We start from the raw sequence: 13,469 nt of genomic DNA, 5'->3' as shown, positions 1-13,469 counted from the left end.
GCTAACATGGCGCTTCAACCAGGGACGCAGTCGCTGCCTCCGCCCGATCTACCCAAGCTCGTTGCCGAGCAGAACCAGCCCATCCCGAGCAGCGACAAAGACACGCAGCGCCTGATTGTCGTGCTGTGCAGCGCGACCCTAGAGACGTACAAGGCATCGCACAGCGTTGGTCGCGGCGGCGCCGGCCGCGAAGACAAGTTCAACTTGCTCAACAGCGACGATCACATTGGCGTCATGCGCAAAATGGGCCGCGACATCAGCGAGGCCCGGCCCGACATCACCCACCAGGTAAATCGCCGACGACGCGAAAGATCCCGACGCTTCGCCATCAAAGCGACGCCAAGTACTAACAGCCCATGTAGTGCCTGCTCACCCTGCTCGACTCGCCCATCAACAAAGCGGGCAAGCTGCAGATCTATATCCAGACGGCCCGCGGCGTGCTCATCGAGGTCAACCCCACCGTGCGCATACCCCGCACCTTCAAGCGCTTTGCGGGTTTGATGGTCCAGTTGCTCCATCGCCACCAGATCCGCTCCACCACTTCCAATGAGAAGCTTATCCAGGTCATCAAGAACCCCATCACGGACCACCTTCCGCCCAACTGTCGCAAGGTCACCCTCAGCTTCGACTCAGAGGTCGTGCGCGTACGCGACTACATCCAGGGCCTTCACACCGACGAGAGCATCGCAGTCTTCATCGGTGCCATGGCAAAGGGTAGCGACGACTTTGCCGACAGCATCAAGGACGACAGCATCGCTATCAGCCAGTTCAACCTCAGTGCCAGCGTTGCCTGCAGCAAATTCTGCCACGCTGCTGAGGATGTCTGGGGCATCATCTAATTGCACCGATGCCTAACCCATCCGTAGCGGGCACGCCGCTGCTACTAATTGCCGATTCGAGGAAGAAAGGGGACATCAAAAGCATTGGAACCCAGGAGTGATTCAGGATTCAGGTCGTGGAGCGCGCTCACGCCGAGATCACAACATCGACGCGTGAGCGTGTCACCGCTGTGTTTTTGAGCGTCTGTCTGAGTTTTCTTTTACAACAAAACAATACTCCGACTCAACGTCCAAAAAATACTCAAAACGAGTCTCGCGGAGCACTCAACGTGCTCCGCCTCTCCTGTGTTTCTTTTGTTGCTTTGCGCAGAGGAAGATGCGCCGAAAGTAGGTCCGAAGCACCTATGGGTACGCGTGTAATGTCTTGCCTGGTCACAGCCTGCAGATAGCTAGATAGATACTTGGAGCGATGTGCGGCAATACGCAGTTTGTATCGACGTCAGCCTCCACATGCCCCGCGAATGAGAAATGTCGCACCTCAGGTCGTCACGTTTATGACAGCGCGCTTTCGGTCATTGTACAGTCGTTGAGGTTCATGCTTACGAGACACAGGAACCTGGTGGGGGCGGCAGCGCGTGCGGCGGGAGAGCAACAGGTGCGTCAGTGATGCCGACAGTTCGTCGCTTTCTAGTGCCGTTTAAAAAGATCGAAGAAGCGCTCCGGCATCACAGCCATCGACAGCCCTGCCTCAGCAATCGGTGGCCGGCGTGTATACCGTTGCTGACAGCATTACTGGGGCTGCCATCGGCATTGATCAGATCCTTGGATTGTACCCCTCCATGCCACTTTGCCGTATTGGTACCGATGAGTCGTCACTTCACTTTACATGTTGCTCCTGCAGCGCGGGGACAAGTGGTGCATACATATTGCTGTGCCGTCAACTGCAACCTGCGAGATGGTCCAGATCCATCTAGCGCACGGCTCTGCTCGAGTCACGATATGAGGCGAGAGACTGCAGCGGATACGGGCCGAGCAAGCATCCAATCGCTTCATTCGCTTGTGCCCCAAGATTAGCTGCAGGCGGTGGACATGTGGCAGCACGAGGGCACGACTTGACAACGGAGTCCTTGGAAGCCAACGACATCAGTGGGGCGCACTAAGAACGGCCTTGCCGCAATGGTATGGACGCCTCGCCAATGCTTTCACGATGGATCGAAAGGCTCATACCGCTCATGGGTTGGATATAAACCTCTGGTGCTACCTCAGGTGCATTCTCTACACTCTGTCACGCCTCTTGTACCCACCCTAGCAATTTGCAACTTTGCTGTGCTTTAGACGCAGCATCATCTTGTATTCTTCTTCTATTGTATACCTAATTCCTTTCGTTTCCGTCCTTCACCGCCTACGTGGAAAATGCCTGTCTCTCACATCGGTCTTACTGTTTCGCACCTACCAACGTCATGTTCATTTTTTCTTTCAGCATTACAACCGCTTGGATACCGCTACATCGGACAGCAAGGCAATCAGATTGGTCTCGGCATTTACGATGCCGAATTCTTCCTGTGCCAAGAAACGCCTGGGTAAGGAACCCTTAACGATCATCAGGAGTACCTACACTAACAGGACTACAGCGTAAAAGCCGGCGCAGCGCACATTGCCCTCACCGCTCATAGCAGGGCTGCTGTTCGAGACTTCTACGCCGCTGCTCTGACCGCTGGCGGTCGACCTAACGGCGCACCGGCCTCTCGTAGCGACGAGGATGGTCACTTCAACGCCGCGATTCTAGACCTTGACGGCAACAGCATCGAAGTCGTGTTCCGAAATGGACCCGATTTCAGGGACGATGGAACTGTCATCGAGCATAGTAGGGTCATCACGTGGCGGAGAACTGTGACAGAAAGCTTCCGGGATGACAGAAGCGTACTCAGTAGTCGCTCCACCCAGTCGTTATCGAAGCAGGCATCCGCACCTGCTGCTCCCTCAGTTGCACCCTCATCGGCATCCAAAGCGCCCAGCGTCGCGCGAAGCGCCTCCGAACCCGCTATACCCCAAGCCCCTGCAGCCTCAGAGAGCGGCGGTGGAGCTGCAAAGCAGATCATTGGCACTCTCCTCGGAGCCGCAGCCGGCGCAGCAGTCGCTTACGCAATGGTCGCCAGCGAGCGAGACAGCGCAAAGAAAGAGAAGGAGTTCGAGGCTTTCAAAACGGCCAAAGCGGCCATGGCGTCGGTAGCCCAGTTCGCTCAGGGCAGCGAACAGCCAAAGCTACCCCAGCAGGGCCCACAACCCGTTTACGAATCCAAGCAACTACCACCACCTCTACACCGCAACACCAGTGACAGCGATTCCCTATACTCGTCGCCGCGGGCTCGTAGCATACGTGCCATTGAAGCCGCTCCTAGCGATCATGGCCCACTGTACACGAAGGCACCCACTACGATTAGCGCGTCTCGGCAGCTCGAGTATGCTCCAGCGCGGTCGATTGCACCTTCCAGGGTTTCCGAGTATGTCCCTGCGGCTTCAGTGGCACCGTCTAGGACAGCTTCCAGGGCTCCCGAATCCAGGGCTGTCGAGTACATGCCAGCTGCCTCCGTCGCACCTTCCAAATCACCTTCCAGGGCGGCGGAACTCCGGGCTATTGAGTATGCCCCAGCTGTTTCGGTGGCACCGTCTAGACTGAGTCATCGATCGAAGACGAGCCCTGAACTGGCGACTGTCGAGAAGGCCAGGAGCACTGTATCCAAGGCGCAGAGCGCAGCCCCCAGCTCTTTCATCTCGACCTTTGTGCCGGATGAGTTCGAGCGCCGTAACACTGACGGCGGGAGCGTCGCTTCGCACCGCTCTAGCAGGTCAAAGAAGTCCCAGCATTCGAAACATCGTAGTAGTAGTAGAAGTAGAGCTCATTCACCATCGCCCTCAAAAGCACCCTCGGATGCGCCATCGAAGGCTCAATCGAAGGTAGGATCTGTTTTAGGTAGCATCCTAGGCCGCGGCGGTGACGACAACAAATCCATCATCAGCAACCCCTTCGGCGACAAGTACGAAGTCGACGATTACACTGACGACGACGATTACACGATCGCCCCATCGGACAGCATTTCGCAAGTTTCGTCTTCGCACTCGCGTCGCAAGCACCGCTCGTCTAAGCATAAGGACAAGGATTCGGTCGCCGGTTCCTCCCATAGTCGCTCCTCAAAGCACTCTTCCAAGTCGCACAAGTCTCGCTCGTCGGCGCACAGCTCACAATACCACACTGCCGAGGAAGAATTCCGCAATAGCGTGATTAGCGAGCCTAGTGATACGAGCACCATCAAACCTAAGAAGTCGAGGCATCCGGAGCGTAAAGATAGCGCGACAGAGTACGATGACATGTTTGATCGGGTGCAGTATGGGAGTGGGAACGTGCCTGTTAGGGGGATTACACCGAGCATGGTCAAAGGAGGTAATCCTGAGGAGGGAAAGAGTAAGAGCGTCTTGGGGTTCAAGATGGCACAGCGGTTGAGGGCTTTCGAGGGGAAGTAATTGTGTGTTTCTCGTGTTTTGCAAGGCTTTTTGTTGATCATGCATTCTGGCGTTTGAATAACGGATGATAATTTTATGAGGCAGGATGATGTATAACGATAGCATAAGATATAGAAACTCAACGGTCACGGCGTTGTTTGAATTGGAGAAATGCATCTGGCTGGCATTCCTACGAGTTGAGATACAAGATAAGCACGACTGATGCTCGACCAGGGCGACCCAGCACCGTAGATGATCGGCATCCTTACTATGCTTTAGCAAAGCTCGCCACGTATCGAACGTAGGCCAGGACTAGTTCGTAATGACCAAGCGTGTAGTTTCTGATGCGTAAATGACCGTCTACACGCAGTACGTTTCTACTACGCTCAACAGCCGCTATCGAGTTAGTGTTCTAAATCAACATCTATACCAAAAAGACATTTCTACGTTTCAGACGTGGCTTCAAGTTCATGCTATTTCTACACTTGACGGCGTTAACGCAAAGACCTAAGTCGAGGCAAAATCTTCACTGGCGTTATAGGCATCGGACTTGGCCCAGTCGTACACGGCTGTAACGTCTTACTGCTAAGCCGCACTCACTCTTCGACCCCATGGCTCTTGGCAAGCCCAAATAGAATAGTACGATGATGCATATGCAAGGCAATCACTCGATAATTATCGCACAACAGACATCTGCAGCTCACGGGGTATCCAGACACAAAAGCGCCATCTTCGGCCCAGCCGCACATGTCACAAAGGTAGCGCATCGCCTGCAAAGGCTATTAATGGCTACGCACTGAGCGGACATCAAGACTCACTGGACTGTTTGCGATCTTGAGAGGCTGGTCTCCATGCCGAACCGTTACGCACCACTTTCCCGCCCGCATCTTTTCGAACGAGCAATTGCCGTAATCAACATCAAGACGCCAAGCCTATCAAGCCATTTATCAGTCGCTACCTGTAGCTGTTACCGAGCCAGTTTAGGCCGGTCCAGCGGACTTAGCCATGTAACGTAGGTCAGGCGAAATCAGTGGTGACAGTGTGCAATTTGCTGGCTCAGAAAGTCGCCATCGACGCCAGCATCCTGAGAAAACCATTCCTTGGCTATATGGCTGCGCTTGGTTTAGCCATAGGGGAAGAGTCGACACTAGTTTGAAGACGACTTGCCTACGATGGAGTCCACTACTTTGTCTCGCAGGTCTACTGTTTATCAGTGGCAGAAGCGTCGGCGCCTTCATATCAACTCGTTCAAGCACCAAATCCCGCCGAAAATCTTCGACTAGCTGCAGCAATCTCCACCGTGCTACCGAAACCCACTGTTTCTTACTCGTCCGCAACCGAAAACGAGCTGCTGCTTGATAACCTGAACGACGACGTCCTAGCCATCATTGTCGATTTCTTGTTTGAGATGGGTGAACTACCTAGACAGCATGAGCGAGGCGGCCTGCATGGGCCAGACAGCCTGCACTTGCGTCTGTCATCCCAACAAGGACCTAACCCGTTTCGCTTTCATAGAAGCACCCTAAACTTTTCTTTGGCCAATAAGCGACTCCGCTCTGCGTGCATTCGCAAGCTATTCAGGGACATACATAGATACTCATCAACAATAGGTTGGCTGAACCGGCAGCTAAAGGACATTGAGCTCAACCCGCAGCTGCTCTCGAGTGTCAAGTGAGCGCAATACCAGTGGCGATGCTTCATCGGCGAACACCCTTTTTCGATTAGTATTTAGAGTCTACCAACCCTATGTAAGCTAAATCCACTCATAGGACCTGTGAAATCGTTACATCTTCTCGTTTCGATTCCACTCGTCAAGACTCGGCTTCCGAAAGTCTTAGCGAACATTCCCAACCTCAAGGAGCTATCTTTAACTCATAAGTATCAGTCGGCCATATCCCACGATGCCATATTCCTGATCAATATCTGTATGGATGCATACTAATTCTGTTGTAGACCGAAAAGATGTTGATATCTCGGCTTTGGAGAAGACATTCAGGAACGTCGCGTTCACTTCGATAGCCTGGATGCGTATCCGATCTGCTGGTGATTGGCATTTCCTCGTAGCGGCTTGCCCAAATACCGAGATACTGGTTCTGCATGACAATTTATATTGCGAGAGCCTGATGAAAGTCGCGCGTGACTTGCGGAAGCTACGACATCTAAAAGTCTACCGGAAAGGATGGCACCAAAACGACATCAAGCGTATTCAAGAGATGTTCTTGAAACAGAGAGCTTGTGCCTCAAAGGCCCAGCTGATTTCTCTGACGATGTTGCTGTAAAGTCTACAGTGTCTTCGTGAGTGATGCATTGTTGGACTGATTGGCCATATACCTGGGTTGATACCTTCAAACTATTTCCTCGTCCTGATTTATCGTATCCGAGTTACATCAGTGCCACTGTTAACAGTGAATGTCCTATGTAATGAACACATTGGCGGTCTCACAAGAACGGCACGCAAAAGATTGCGAGGCAGAGAGCAGTTTTCCCGACGATACAATTCATGCTTGCAGTATACTGGAAGAAGTACAATCCTGAGTTCGACATTGATGGCTATTCAATAGCTCTTAGCTTTCCTAAAGCAATCATGACGTCCCGCACCGATATCGATCTCCCACAGTTCGGCAGGCCAACCGAGCCGCCCAAGGGGACTGTGACGGACTTCTGGGAGGTCCAAGAGGCTGGGGTAAGGACCTCCTTTAATTGGGTTTCCAACTGACTGTTCTGCAACCAGGAGCAGACAAGGTGGTATGCAGAGCCGTGGCTCCAATGGGAACGACTCGACAACGATTACTAAACGAGGCGCAGCCATTACCACAGCGTCTTCTCGAAACCTACGCATTGAACATTCAAGCTGACCTCCCTTCCACTACGATTGTCATGTGCAGCGAGAAGAGATGGGAGACGGCAATCAAAAAATTAATGCTAGCGTACTTTTTGGGGCCACTATTGACGCACAGTGCCCATCGTAGAACAGACATCTTGATCAAGCACAGGACTGCGGCTTTCGCTGCAGCATCTTACACTACGGAAGTGGACAGCTCAGAGTCCTGATCAGCGACCCACAATGATCATGAGGGAATATTATATTATCATGCTCTGTCATAATGTGTAGAACTTCCATAGCATCATATAGCAATAACAGTGATATCTCGCACCATTTTCAAAATCACTCAACCCAGAACGCCGTGCGCAACCTTTTTTTAACCTTCCCTCTATCGTCCGCCAATCTGCCCCTTCGGCACAGGCCTAATCCAGCTAACTGCAAGATTGATCCCAATCGTCATAACCCCAATAATCCAAAACACCTTACCATATGCCTTTCCGTTGTACCTGAAAATGATCGCAAAGACAATTCCTCCAAAATTACCTGCGGCGCCTGTGAATCCACTAACAACCCCATTTGCATGAGGATGCACATGCGGCACTAACCCAAAGTCCGCGCCGTTGCCTCCCTCAAGGAAGAACGCCATCGCAGCCACAAGCCCGAACATTGTAGCCTGGCTCTTACTATCCAGCACGCCAATCAGAATGAGGAAGACGCCAGCGAGGATGCTATAGGTATGCAGCACAACCTTCTTCGCCCACACACTGCCTGCTTTGCGGTATGCAAGATCCGACACGAACCCACCCAATGGCCTCGTAACGCCGTTGAGTAGGCCGAACATTGCCGCCCAGTTACCCGTTTGCTGCAATCCTAGTGCAGGGAAATTCTTCATGTAGTAGTTACCCAGGATGCTGTTTATCGCCAGCTCCGCGCCGAACGTACAGAAATAGCATGCCGCAGGCACCAGAGTCTGGAGACTAAACATTACACGTAGGATATTACTGGCAGAGGGCTTCTGTATGATTTCGCCGCGGGCGGTGTCGATTTTCTGCAATGGGGAGTCCTGCGCTTCGGCGTCTTTCCAGGATTTGGACTGGTCTTTTTCCGAGATGGGGGTACCGGGCGTGGTGTCTTTCTCCGGGAGGGGCGCGTCGGTGATGCTGCCCTGGATGTCCACAGTAGTGACCGATTGCCTGCGGAGTGTGTCTTCTGCTGCTGTGACGCGAGAGCTCCAGTGGCCGGTGGGCGTATCGTCGCAGAGGAGGAGGAGGCATGCGGCGACGAAGACGATGAGGATGCCGGGGACGACGAAGGAGATGCGCCAGGCTTTGTGCGGAGCGATATTTTGGTTTTGGACGAGGGAGTTGTAGACTGCCGGCATGACGAAGTAGGTTATGCCGCCGCCGAGGTTACCCAGGCCGCCGGTGAGGGCGTTGGCGGTGCCTGTAGAGCGTCAGTGTCGAGGTCTCGGGGAAGGTTAGGGTAGGTGGCGGCGTACCGACGACATTCTTGTCGAAGAAACCCGTCGTCCACACTTGACAGGGGACGAAGCTGCCGCCTAGGATACCGATGAAGAAGCGTAGAGCGTAGAGGCCGCTAGCGTTGTTCACGCAGCCTGCGAGAAAGGTGGGTACGGCGCCGGCGAGTAGACACCCAGCAAAGGTAAGTCGAGGACCGAAGTGGTCACAGCAAGGTCCAGCGATAAGTCTAACAATCAAGCTGGTATGATGTAAGCTATTGGGGTTTCTTAGCATGATGTGGGGAGACGGCACTTACGTGGCAGTCAAGGCGATGATGTTCGAGTTCGCAACTTGGTAACTCTTCATGCCAATGTCGCCAGCAATGACATCAGCTAGAAGAGGCGGAAAAGCTGAAGACCCATGTCAGTCGTGCTCTCAATGTGGTCAGATAGAGCTGGGGGCATGGTAGGGCTGAGAATAAGATAAGCCATATGCAGGCTGAGGTCACATACCATACCACGACCAGAAAGCAATCATGAAGCCGAACCACGAGAAGAAGAAAACGCGTCCATAGCGATCCGTGACGGGGTTCAAGAAAGGAATTGAGCGTGCTTTCTTGTTGAGGGGGTTGATCTCGGGGTGAGCCCAGAGGTGTGAGATTCGAGCCATTGTGGATGAGTATCTGCGTCTTTGTCTAGACCACTGTAGGGTTTTCTCGAATAATGGAAGAGGATCCGGGGTAGCTTCCCGTTGTTCAAAAAAGTATGCTCGCGGAAGATGCCAAATTCCACATCTGCGAGCAAAGATGATATTAATACCTGACCGAATCGACAATGATGTCTGGCGATAAGCCAACATCTCCGTTGAGCTTCTCAGACGTGCTCAGAAGATTTCCGCGGCGTAGACCCTCCCCCATACAATAGCCCCGGTCCCGCAACAATGCCGTACCATAGCCTCGCCTGGATCCACAAAATGAGTTGTTGTGCTCGGACAAGCGCTCCCTCCTTCGACCCCGGGGGTACGGTGGCTGCGATCTGGATGAAGCGGGTGGCTTTTTGGTTTAGCTTTTGATCCCAGATCTCGTGGGGTGGTGGGCACAGAGATGGCGCATACGGAGCAACATCTGCCTCCAGAAGCCACCCCAGAGCAGACGATGGGCGTCTCTATTGGCCCAAGAGGCGCATGGTGCTTGTTGATCCCCTTATCTGCCGCAACCGGTAGTGGCAAGGTGGCGCGTATTTTCTGTGGGCCTTATCAACACGACACAGTGCAGCACACCCAGACTACCTATCTATAAAGGCAGTCCTGCTTTTCCGCGGTGTTGCGATGCTCAGAGCTCATGCTGAGGTACCAAAAATCCGATCCCGAGTCAATGGCACATGCGTTCCTACTACGTAGGCGGCAGACATGCACTCTACCCTTATCTTCACCCAACCAAACCTGACGATAGCCAAGTAGTGACTGTTGGCTTGTCATTGGCAGCTACGGCTTATCCAAGAGTCTTACGCGAAAGAAGCTTTTCGAGAGTTACCCTGTCACACAGTACCCTCAGCCTTCGCATTCAAGACGATACAACCCGTCGCTTGGTGTTGAATAGTCCATTGTCTTACTAGTAGTACTGTGCCTGGGAAGGTCGTTATCAGGGTGGGGTTTAGCTCCCGTCGTAGCGCGGGATGATCAATCGTTTTGGCCTTATCTCTCCACTAAAGTAAGCACCCAATCAGACGCACCTTGACTGTCCGAGGAGAAGCGCGCACGTCATGTGATGTCTAATCTGATCGCTGTCAAAGTTGTCGTGTCTGCGAGACATTGTTTTACATGCATTCCGACGACCCATGGAAGCCGCGTCTCCAAGAGGTCGGGCCGCACGATAAACGATCCTCGATGCACGTTGCGGAACGGACCGATGCAAGGAAGAACGTCAGAACACGAAGAGCGATGAAATGATGGGACGAATGAGAGTAACAGAGCCTTAAAGTAGCATTGGCGGCGCTTCAGATTCGATGGCACACCGTATTTGCTCGTCTTGCGTTCGCGATACCGCAATTGTTCTCAAACTCCAGAGCGGCCCAATATCCAACAGGACCGAAGTCATCATGTGGCCCGAAAAAGGCTTTTGCAACAAAAGCCCACCCAATGTGTTGCCGCGCTGTATACAGAAGCCCGATGGACGCCCAGCTTCGCCGATGAGGAAATACACAGATGACGAAGTGGCGATATCGCTGCACCTGCTTCATTTTTGCATCGCTCGCTGAAATGCTCGAGATAAGAAATTCGTGACGCGTTTCGAGGGAAAAGGGAAGAAAAGGGTGCGTTACGAGGCGGGCTGAGGGGGTTGTGGGGTTGGATTATCGGGCGCAGAAATCGGAGCAACCACCTCGTCCTCGTATGGTTTTCGTCCCCAGACCACATAGCTAAACTATCAGTGAGAGCAACACGCTTGGCAGAAGCATTCACTTACATCTTGTGGTAGCCATGGACAGCACGATTCGAGATGGATTTTCGAACGTTGACTAGGTAGACCTCAATCTCATCTTTGGTCCAACCCAGTGCTCTCGTGAACATGAACAAGCTCCATGCCTGGATGCCTTCGATGTAATTCTCCTCGTTGAACTTTCCAAGCATTTTAAACTGTGGGTCTTTGGGCCAACCGTTGATGGGCAGTTTGAAGACTTCTTCATGTACATCAACAAAGCCTGCTTGTTCATACCAGCGCTTCAATTTGTTACCAATGCGCATAGGCTTGCCTAGTTTCATGGCGGCATCGTCCTGAGTCTTGACCCATAGGGAAAACGGATAGTTTTGCGGCATGGTTCCATCATCACAGTAGACAGTCGGCATGATGTCCTGTGACTCCATCCATCCGCCAGGCTTCAGCGAGCGAAAGCCCTTGGCAACGATTACTCGAAAGTCCTCGAAGCAACCGAGGAGAAGGCGAGTGTGGATGTAGTCCTGGGGCTCCACCATCCAATCCTCCTCGTTGGCATCGTCGATGATGAACTTAACATTGTTGGGGACCCTAGGAAATCAGAAACGATAAGCTAAGAGTTGCTGCATGTTACTCACCACTCTGGCTGTATGGGCGACAGGTCGGTGCCGATTACCTATCGAGAGTTAGCGGAGTCTTGGAGAATATCTCGCACGCGACTCACCAACGCCTGCGGGAACTCGTTGCCTGTCAATGTTAGCACCATTCTCCATAGAAGATGCAAGTGCAACGTACCCATCTCGATAGCCCATTTACCTGTGCCACAGCCGATATCGAGAATTCTCCGTGGATCCTGGAGCGGTGCAAAGTAGTTCCTGAACTTGAAAATCACCTTCCATATCTCGTGCTGCGTGTCCATGCGATCATTCTCGAGCTGCACACGGATGGTCAGCAAGGAGGGGCCAGCTGTGCTCGTGGCGGGGTCTGGCGATGCGTACCTGATCGTTGGGGAATGGGTATACTGTCGCACAGTCAGTGGCGGGTCCTTTGACGATTCGCGAATGTAGATTGCTTACAGCCTGGCTTGTAGCGATGGTAAGTCCTGCCATGCTCGCGGACATAGTCGAAGATGCTCTGGTTGACCGACTTGGTGCTCCTGCTCAGCGTCAGCACGGCCAATTGAAGAATTTGCTCGAGGGACGACCGACGTGTCACAGCTCTGCGCTCCATCCGAGGGGTCGGACTGCACAGGTACCGTCGAGTTAGCAGGAGTCGCAGCATCGCAACTAGGCTGGCGGGCGGCCTTCACGTACGTCGGGCTCGATAATGTCGCGCGGGCTCTGGGGCTCCGACGAGGGGGGGCTCGTGTCGCGCGAAGGCAGCGGAATAGTCAGCGACATGTCTGCGGCCATGTCGCGCGCGCTGCGTGTTTCTGTGTCGGGCTCGAGGAGGCCCAGAGTCGTGGGTGGAGCCAGAACCACGGAAGGCGCCTGGGGCGCTCCTTCCCGAAGGAGCGCCCACGGAACCGTTCCAGCTCGCTAAATTGCTTGCTTCGGGTGAACTGCCCAAGAACACCACCAAAAGCGTCCTGTCCTCTTGCGATGCAGTCCCGCACGCAACCGTCTCCCTCTGCGGTCGAATCAAGGCCGACTGCTCCTCACCGTGCGCACTTGTCTGCGAGGGTGACTGTTGTTGCTGACAACCGCCTCCCCACTGGTGGCATCTGGCCATCGCCCGGCCCTTTGGTGGCGCACCTTCTACGTGTCTTCGACCACCGCCTGGGAGCGACGGTGCGAGAGCCTGCATGCGCCGACCTCGATGGCTCCCGCTGTCTGGTCCGCCGAAGCTTAGTCTGACGTGGCAGCTTGTCAGGTACTCCGTCCGCATGTTCGCTGCCAGTAGCGGCACCACGACGAGATGCGAAGAGAGGGAAGAATAGAGTGCCGCGCCTCGGCAAGCAGCGCGTCAATGACTCGAGGGCTTCGTAAAACGATGCGGGCATGCCGCAGTCTCATTGGTGACTTCTGTTGAAGGTGCCCTTTTTACTACAGCATCCGAAACCCAACAAGATGACTTCTGACTGCAAACGACACCGAAACAAGACGGTCGTGTATGCTACCGGGCCGACACTGCGTTGAAAGAGCTACGCTCAAGACGCTGACCATGTGTGCTGCATCATGTGTTACGCTCCCGACACCGTTCCTTCCTGGCGCGGACTACGATTCGACGGTCCTTGAGATATACGGTGCATGTTTGGCCTCTGCAAGAAAGGAAGGACCTCCGAACCCGAACAACACGGTCTATCATATCGTCTAATCTATCAGAGAGATGGGTTTGCCATGGATTCAAGTGGACGATCCGAAAAATTGTGAGGCTCCCGTAGAATCTGATAACGCACGTCGTCCGGACGGATGGGCTATCTCTGGGGCGCGTCCTTTCTGCTATAGATCTTGATGCAGTGGCGCTCTGCATCGCTTCGA

General features: G+C 53.6%; 4 protein-coding genes across 4 annotated transcripts; 2 read left to right on the top strand and 2 right to left on the bottom strand.

Annotated features, from left to right (window-relative positions):
- Positions 1–6: 6 nt before the first annotated feature.
- NEP1 (18S rRNA pseudouridine methyltransferase) lies at positions 7–839 on the top strand (the record flags this gene model as incomplete). Its single annotated transcript, XM_056218515.1, has 2 exons — positions 7–288; positions 363–839. 2 exons carry the CDS (start codon positions 7–9, stop codon positions 837–839), a joined length of 759 nt encoding a protein of 252 aa, XP_056067780.1.
- A 1,353-nt stretch (positions 840–2,192) lies between these two features.
- Positions 2,193–4,298, top strand: N0V89_009765 (uncharacterized protein; the record flags this gene model as incomplete). The annotated part of the gene is made up of 2 exons (XM_056218514.1): positions 2,193–2,359; positions 2,411–4,298. The coding sequence occupies 2 exons, from the start codon at positions 2,193–2,195 to the stop codon at positions 4,296–4,298; spliced, it is 2,055 nt and encodes a 684-aa protein (XP_056067779.1).
- A 3,191-nt stretch (positions 4,299–7,489) lies between these two features.
- N0V89_009764 (uncharacterized protein) lies at positions 7,490–9,230 on the bottom strand (the record flags this gene model as incomplete). Its single annotated transcript, XM_056218513.1, has 4 exons — positions 7,490–8,544; positions 8,600–8,820; positions 8,878–8,971; positions 9,074–9,230. 4 exons carry the CDS (start codon positions 9,228–9,230, stop codon positions 7,490–7,492), a joined length of 1,527 nt encoding a protein of 508 aa, XP_056067778.1.
- Positions 9,231–11,018: 1,788 nt separating this feature from the next.
- N0V89_009763 (uncharacterized protein) lies at positions 11,019–12,219 on the bottom strand (the record flags this gene model as incomplete). The annotated part of the gene is made up of 6 exons (XM_056218512.1): positions 11,019–11,580; positions 11,628–11,665; positions 11,714–11,736; positions 11,785–11,923; positions 11,988–12,010; positions 12,066–12,219. The coding sequence occupies 6 exons, from the start codon at positions 12,217–12,219 to the stop codon at positions 11,019–11,021; spliced, it is 939 nt and encodes a 312-aa protein (XP_056067777.1).
- Between the last annotated feature and the right edge of the window lie 1,250 nt (positions 12,220–13,469).

Source organism: Didymosphaeria variabile (assembly GCF_027946475.1).
Source record: "Didymosphaeria variabile strain IMI 356815 chromosome Unknown scaffold_7, whole genome shotgun sequence".
Lineage (NCBI taxonomy): Eukaryota > Fungi > Ascomycota > Dothideomycetes > Pleosporales > Didymosphaeriaceae > Didymosphaeria > Didymosphaeria variabile.
Note: the sequence above shows the minus strand (reverse complement) of the source record. Positions and strands in the feature narration are given on the sequence as shown.